Here is a 7,810-nt window from a genome sequence, read left to right on the forward strand (position 1 = left end):
AAATTAAAGATGATATAAATAGATGGAGAGATATACCATGTTCTTGGATTGGAAGAATCAACATTGTGAAAATGACTCTACTACCCAAAGCAATCTACAGATTCAATGCAATCCCTATCACACTACCACTGGCATTTTTTACAGAACTAGAAAAAAAATTTCACAATTTGTATGGAAACACAAAAGACCCCGAATAGCCAAAGCAGTCTTGAGAACGAAAAATGGAGCTGGAGGAATCAGGCTCCCTGACTTCCGATTATACTACAAGGTTACAGTAATCAAGACAGTATGGTACTGGCACAAAAACAGAAATACAGATCAATGGAACAGGATAGAAATCCCAGAGATAAACCCACACACATATGGTCACCTTATCTTTGATAAAGGAGGGAAGGATATACAGTGGAGAAAAGACAGCCTCTTCAATAAGTGGTTCTGGGAAAACTGGACAGCTACATGTAAAAGTAGGAAATTAGAACACTCCCTAACCCCACACACAAGAATAAACTCAAAATGGGTTAAAGACCTACATGTAAGGCCAGACACTATCAAACTCTTAGAGGAAAACATAGGCAGAACACTCTATGACATAAATCACAGCAAGATCCTTTTTGACCCATCTCCTAGAGAAATGGAAATAAAAACAAAAATAAACAAATGGGACCTAATGAAACTTAAAAGCTTTTGCACAGCAAAGGATACCATAAACAAGACCAAAAGACAACCCTCAGAATGGGAGAAAATATTTGCAAATGAAGCAACTGACAAAGGATTAATCTCCAAAACTTATAAGCAACTCATGCAGCTCAATAACAAAAAAAGACCCTCTTCATCTTATGCCCCAGTGTTCCTCTTCTCGTGGCCTCTAAGCCCCTCCTCCCTTTCCCCCCAGACTTCCCTCTTGTCCCCTCCCTCTGGGGACTGAGCCTCAGGCACTTTCTTTGGGGAGACAGTTTACTCTGGCTGCTTTGGATTCTCTTCTGTCACTCTTCAGAGTAGCAGCATGAAAGAATCCACCTTTTTATTTTTAAAGGCAAAAGTTTATTGTTTATTTAGGGGACATACAGAACACTTAGGAGATGCAGAATTCCATTAACGACAGAGATGAGGTCTCGCTGTGTTGCCCAGGCTGGGGCGATGTGGTTATTCCCAGGCGTGATGCCACTACTGATCAGCACAGGCGGGTTTTGGGGGGTTTTTTGTTTTGTTTTTATTGAAGTATAGTTGATTTACAGTGTTGTGTTAGTTGTTCTGGTGTACAGCAAAGTGATTCAGGTATGTATATGTATGTTCAGTTATATATATATATTCTTTTTCATATTTTTTCCATTATGGTTTATCCCAGGAGATTAGATATAGTTCCCTGTGCTGTGTAGTGGGACCTTGTTGTTTATCCATTCTACGTATAATAGTTTGCATCTGCTAACCCCAAACTCCCACTGCATCCCTCCCCCAACCCTCTCCCCCTTGGCAATCACAAATCTGTTTTCTATGTCTGTTTGTTTCTGTTTCATAAACAAGATCATGTATGTCATATTTTAGAGTCCACATATAAGTGATATACGGTGGTATTTGTCTTTCTGACTTACTTCACTTAATATGATACTCTCTAGAAAATCTCTGCAAATGGCATTATTTCATTCTTTTTTGGTGGAGTAATAGTCCATTGTATATATACATATACCGCATCTTCTTTATCCATTCATCTGTCGATGGACATTTAGGTTGTTTCCATGTCTCAGCTATTGTAAACAGGGCTTCTATGAACGTAGGGGTGCATGTGTCTTTTTGAATTATAGTTTTGTCCAGATATATGCCCAGGAGTTGGATTGCTGGATCATATGGTAGTTCTATTTTTAGTTTTCTGAGGAAACTCCATACTGTTCTCCATAGTGGCTGAACCAACTTACATTCCCACCAACGGAGGAGGAGGGTTCCCTTTTCTCCACACCCTTTCCAGCATTTGTTGTTTGTAGACTGTTTAGTGATGGCCATTCTGACCGGTGTGAGGTGGTACCTCATTGTAGTTCTGATTTGCATTTCCCTGATAGTTATTGATGTTGAGCATCTTTTCATGTGCCTGTTGCCCATCTGTATGTCTTCTTTGGAGAAATGTCTATTTGGGTCCTCTGCCCATTTTTCGATTGGGTTGTTCGGTTTTTTGGTACTGAGCTGCATGGGCTGTTTGTATATTTTGGAAATTAAGCCCTTGTTGGTCGCATCATTTGCAAATATTTTCTTCCAGTCTGTAGTGTCTTGTCTTTTCTTTCTTTCTTTTTTTTTTTTTTATGGTTTCCTTTGCCGTGCAAAAGCTTATAAGTTTGATTAGGTCCCATTTGTTTACTTTTGCTTTTACTTCTATTGCCTTGAGAGACTGACCTAAGAAAACAGTGGTATGTTTTATGTCAGAGAATGTCTTGCCTATGTTCTCTTCCAGGAGTTTTATGGTGTCGTGTCTTATGTTTAGGTCTTTAAGCCGTTTTGAGTTTATTCTTGTTTATGGTGTTAGGGTGTGTTCTAACTTCACTGATTTGCCTGCGGCTGTCCAGCTTTCCCAGTACCACTTGCTGGAGACACTTTTTCCCCATTGTATATTCTTGTCTCCTTTGTCGAAGATTAATTGACCTCAGGTTTGTGGGCTTACTTAGCACAGTTTTGACCTGCTTCTTTTCTGACCTGGGCTGGTTCATGCCTCCATAGGCAGCCTGGTGGTCCCCTGCTCTCAGGAGGTCACCACGTTGATGCCAAACTTAGGGCCTAGTGCACTGCAGCCTGCAACTCCTGGGCTCAAGTGGTCCTCCTGCCTCATCCTCCCAGGAAGCTGGGACTACAGGCGTGTGACACCATGCCTGGCCCAAAGAATCCACCTCGGAGGAGGAAGGAAGGAAGGAGGCTGTGAATTCTTCTTCCCTAATACTTTATCCCTGTCCACAACAACATCAAGAACACCACCACCATCACCATCTTCATAACCATCACCACCATCACCATCATCATCAGCATCCTCTTCATAACCATTACCACCACCATGACCACCACCATCTTCACCATCATTACCACCACCATTACCACCACCATCATTACCACCACCATCAGCATCCTCTTCATAACCATCATCACTACCACTATTTTTTACATTTTTTTACTTATAACTTATTTTTTTAATTGAAGTATAGTTGATTTACAATGTTGTATTAATTTCTGCTGTACAGCAAAGTGACTCAGTTATACACATATATACATTCTTTTTTAAAATATTTTCCATTATGGTTTATCCCAGGAGGTTGGATATAGTTCCCTGTTCTGTACAGTAGGACTTTGTGGTTTATCCACTCTGTATATAATAGTTTGCATCTGCTAATCCCAAACTCCCAATCCATCTCTCCCCCACTCCCCCTCCCCCTTGGCAACCACCATTCTGTTCTTTATATCCATGAGTCTGTTTCTGTTTTGTAGGTACGTTCATTTGTGCCAAACTTTAGATGCCACATATAAGTGATATCATATGGTATTTGTTTTTCTCTTTCTGACTTACTTCATTTAGTATGGTAATCTCTAGTTGCATCCGTGTTGCTGCAAATGGCATTATTTTGTTTTTCTTCATGGCTGAGTAGTATTCCATTGTGTATTTCTATGTCTGTTTGTTTCTGTTTCATAAACAAGATCATGTATGTCATATTTTAGAGTCCACATATAAGTGATATACGGTGGTATTTGTCTTTCTGACTTACTTCACTTAATATGATACTCTCTAGATAATCTCTGCAAATGGCATTATTTCATTCTTTTTTGGTGGAGTAATAGTCCATTGTATATATACATATACCGCATCTTCTTTATCCATTCATCTGTCGATGGACATTTAGGTTGTTTCCATGTCTCAGCTATTGTAAACAGGGCTTCTATGAACGTAGGGGTGCATGTGTCTTTTTGAATTATAGTTTTGTCCAGATATATGCCCAGGAGTTGGATTGCTGGATCATATGGTAGTTCTATTTTTAGTTTTCTGAGGAAACTCCATACTGTTCTCCATAGTGGCTGAACCAACTTACATTCCCACCAACAGAGGAGGAGGGTTCCCTTTTCTCCACACCCTCTCCAGCATTTGTTGTTTGTAGACTGTTTAGTGATGGCCATTCTGACCGGTGTGAGGTGGTACCTCATTGTAGTTCTGATTTGCATTTCCCTGATAGTTATTGATGTTGAGCATCTTTTCATGTGCCTGTTGCCCATCTGTATGTCTTCTTTGGAGAAATGTCTATTTGGGTCCTCTGCCCATTTTTCGATTGGGTTGTTTGGTTTTTTGTTACTGAGTTGTATGGGAATAGTTTGCATCTGCTAATCCCAAACTCCCAATCCATCTCTCCCCCACTCCCCCTCCCCCTTGGCAACCACCATTCTGTTCTTTATATCCATGAGTCTGTTTCTGTTTTGTAGGTACGTTCATTTGTGCCAAACTTTAGATGCCACATATAAGTGATATCATATGGTATTTGTTTTTCTCTTTCTGACTTACTTCATTTAGTATGGTAATCTCTAGTTGCATCCGTGTTGCTGCAAATGGCATTATTTTGTTTTTCTTCACATCTTCTTTACCCATTCATCTGTCTATGGACATTTAGGTTGTTTCCATGTCTTGGCTACTGTGAATAGTGCTGCTATGAACATAGGGGTGCATGTATCTTTTTGAGTTATAGTTTTGTCCAGACATATGCCCAGGAGTAGGATTGCTGGATCATATGGTAACTCTGTTTTTAGTTTTCTGAGGAACCCCTATACTGTTTTCCATAGTGGCCGCACCAACTTACATTCCCACCAACGGTGTAGGAGGGTTCCCTTTTATCCACACCCTCTCCAGCATTTGTCATTTGTAGACTTTTTAATGATGGCCATTCTGATGGGTGTGAGGTAGTACCTCATTGTAGTTTTGATTTGCATTTCTCTAATAGTTAGCAGTGTTGAGCATTTTTTCATGTGCCTTTTGGCTATTGTATGTCTTCTTTGGAGAAATGTCTACTTAGATCCTCTGCCCATTTTTGGGTTGGGTTGGGTTGTTTTTTTTTTTTTGTTATTGAGTTGTGTGTGCTGTTTGTATATTTTGGAAATTATGCCCTTGTCGGTCGCATCATTTGCAAATATTTTCTCCCATTCTGTAGGTTGTCTTCTCGTGGTTTTTTTTTTTTATGGTTTCCATTGTTGTGCAAAAGCTTGTAAGTTTGATTAGGTCCCATTTGTTTATTCTTGTTTTTATTTCTATTGCTTTGGGAGACTGACCTAAGAAAACATTGATACAGTGTATGTCAGAGAATGTTTTGTCTGTGTTCTCTTCTAGGAGTTTTATGGTGTCATGTCTTATGTTTAAGTCTTTAAGCCATTTTGAGCTTATTTTTGTGCATGGTGTGAGGGTGTGTTCTAGTTTCATTGATTTACCTGTGGCTGTCCAGTTTTCCTAGCACCACTTGCTGAAGAGACTTTTTCCCATTTTATATTCCTGCCTCCTGTGTCAAAGATTAATTGACCATAGGTGTGTGGGTTTATTTCTGGTCTATTCTCTTCCATTGATCCGTGTGTCTGTTTTTGTACCAGTACCACACTGTTTTGATTACTGGAGCTTTGTAGTATTGTCTGAAGTCTGGGAGAGTTATGCCTCCTGCTTTCTTTTTTCCCCCTCAGGATTGCTTTGGCAATCTGGGTCTTTTATGGTTCCATATAACTTTTTGGATTATCCCAGTTCTGTGAAAAATGTCGTGGGTAATTTGATAGGGATCACATTAAATCTGTAGATTGCTTTGGGTAGTTTTGTGATTTTTAACAATATTCTTCCAATCCAAGAACGGGTGTGTTCTAGTTTCATTGATTTACCTGTGGCTGTCCAGTTTTCCTAGCACCACTTGCTGAAGAGACTTTTTCCCATTTTATATTCCTGCCTCCTGTGTCAAAGATTAATTGACCATAGGTGTGTGGGTTTATTTCTGGTCTATTCTCTTCCATTGATCCGTGTGTCTGTTTTTGTACCAGTACCACACTGTTTTGATTACTGGAGCTTTGTAGTATTGTCTGAAGTCTGGGAGAGTTATGCCTCCTGCTTTCTTTTTTTTTTCCCCCTCAGGATTGCTTTGGCAATCTGGGTCTTTTATGGTTCCATATAACTTTTTGGATTATCCCAGTTCTGTGAAAAATGTCGTGGGTAATTTGATAGGGATCACATTAAATCTGTAGATTGCTTTGGGTAGTTTTGTGATTTTTAACAATATTCTTCCAATCCAAGAACATGGGATATCTTTCCATTTCCTTGAATCCTCTTTAATTTCCTGTATTAATGTTTTATAGTTCTGAGCATATAAGTCGTTCAGCTCCTTGGTCAGGTGTATTCCTAGGTTGTTTTTGTTTTTTTGTTTTCGTTTTTTTTGGTGCAATTTTAAAAGGTATTGTTTTGGGCTTCCCTGGTGGTGCAGTGGTTGAGAGTACACCTGCCGATGCAGGGGACACGGGTTCGTGCCCCGGTCCGGGAAGATCCCACATGCCGCGGAGCGGCTGGGCCCGTGAGCCATGGCTGCTGAGCCTGCGCATCCGGAGCCTGTGCTCCGCAACGGGGGAGGCCACAACAGTGAGAGGCCTGTGTACCACAAAAAAAAAAAAAAAAAAAAAGGTATTTTTTTTTTTGCATTCCCTTTCTGATGTTTCATTGTTAGTGTAAAGAAACGCAACCGATTTCCGAATGTAATCTTGTGTCCTGCTACTTTGCTGAATTCATTTATTAGATCTAGTAGTTTTTCTGTGGAGTCCTTAGGGTTTTCTATTTATAGTATCATGTCATCTGCATATAGTGACAACTTTACCTCTTCCCTTCCAATTTGGATACCTTTTATTTCTTTTTCTTGTCTGATTGCTGGGGCTAGGACTTCCAATACTATGTTGAATAGAAGTGACCCACCACCATCTTTCTCATCATCATCACCATCACGACATCATCATCATCATCATCATCACGACATCATCATCATCATCATCATAGCAGCTACTGTATACTGCGTATTTGCCATGTGACAGGCACAGTGCTGAGCATTTTATATAATTTTTTTCATTCAGTCCTTACTACAGTGTTATCAGATAGATACTACAGTGATTTCTGTTGTGGTGAGGAGGTCACAGTACTAGTAATTGGTGAAGCCGGGGCTCAAACCTTGGTCTCTGAGTCCATACCCCTGCCTTCATGCTGGAGCCCTGTGATACCCCATCCCAGTGCAGAGACACTGACCCTAGGTGTCCCCCGACCCCTGTACCAGACCTCCACCCACGATCCCTCCCCAACTCCTTTGCCCTCTGTGCCCCTTCCCTTCCCGCCACAGGTGTATGAGGGTGGGAGCAACGTGGACCAGTTTGTGACACGCTTCCTCCTGAAGGAGACGGCCAATCAGATCCAGTCCCTGCTGAGCTCGGTGGAGAGTGCGGTGGAGGCCATCGAAGAGCAGACCAGCCAGATCCGGTGCGTTGATGGGACCTTGTGGAGGCCTGTGGGAGTGGCCGTGTGTGTGCTGACCTGCTGCTTGGTGGGGACGTTCGTGTGCTTGAGGGCTGGGTGACCTTGGGCAAGCTGCAGCTCCTCTCTATGCCTCCGCTTCCCCAACTCTTTTTTTTTGTTTGTTTTTTGTTGCGATACGCAGTCCTCTCACTGCCGCGGCCTCTCCCGTTGCGGAGCGCAGGCTCGGGACGCGCAGGCTCAGCGGCCATGGCTCACGGGCCCAGCCGCTCTGCGGCATGTGGGATCTTCCCGGACCGGGGCACGAGCCCGTGTCCCCTGCATCGGCAG

General features: G+C 41.7%; 1 protein-coding gene across 1 annotated transcript in view; it reads left to right on the top strand.

Annotated features, from left to right (window-relative positions):
• The window catches only part of NECAB2 (N-terminal EF-hand calcium binding protein 2), a 37,393-nt gene extending 29,583 nt beyond the window's left edge, over positions 1 to 7,810 (top strand). The window contains exon 6 of the mRNA XM_028477941.2: positions 7,350 to 7,810. Coding sequence (XP_028333742.1) covers positions 7,350 to 7,583 — 234 coding nt within the window. The 3' untranslated portion in view covers positions 7,584 to 7,810. The remainder of the gene's footprint in view (positions 1 to 7,349) is intronic.

Source organism: Physeter macrocephalus, chromosome 17, assembly GCF_002837175.3.
Source record: "Physeter macrocephalus isolate SW-GA chromosome 17, ASM283717v5, whole genome shotgun sequence".
Taxonomy (NCBI): Eukaryota; Metazoa; Chordata; class Mammalia; order Artiodactyla; family Physeteridae; genus Physeter; species Physeter macrocephalus.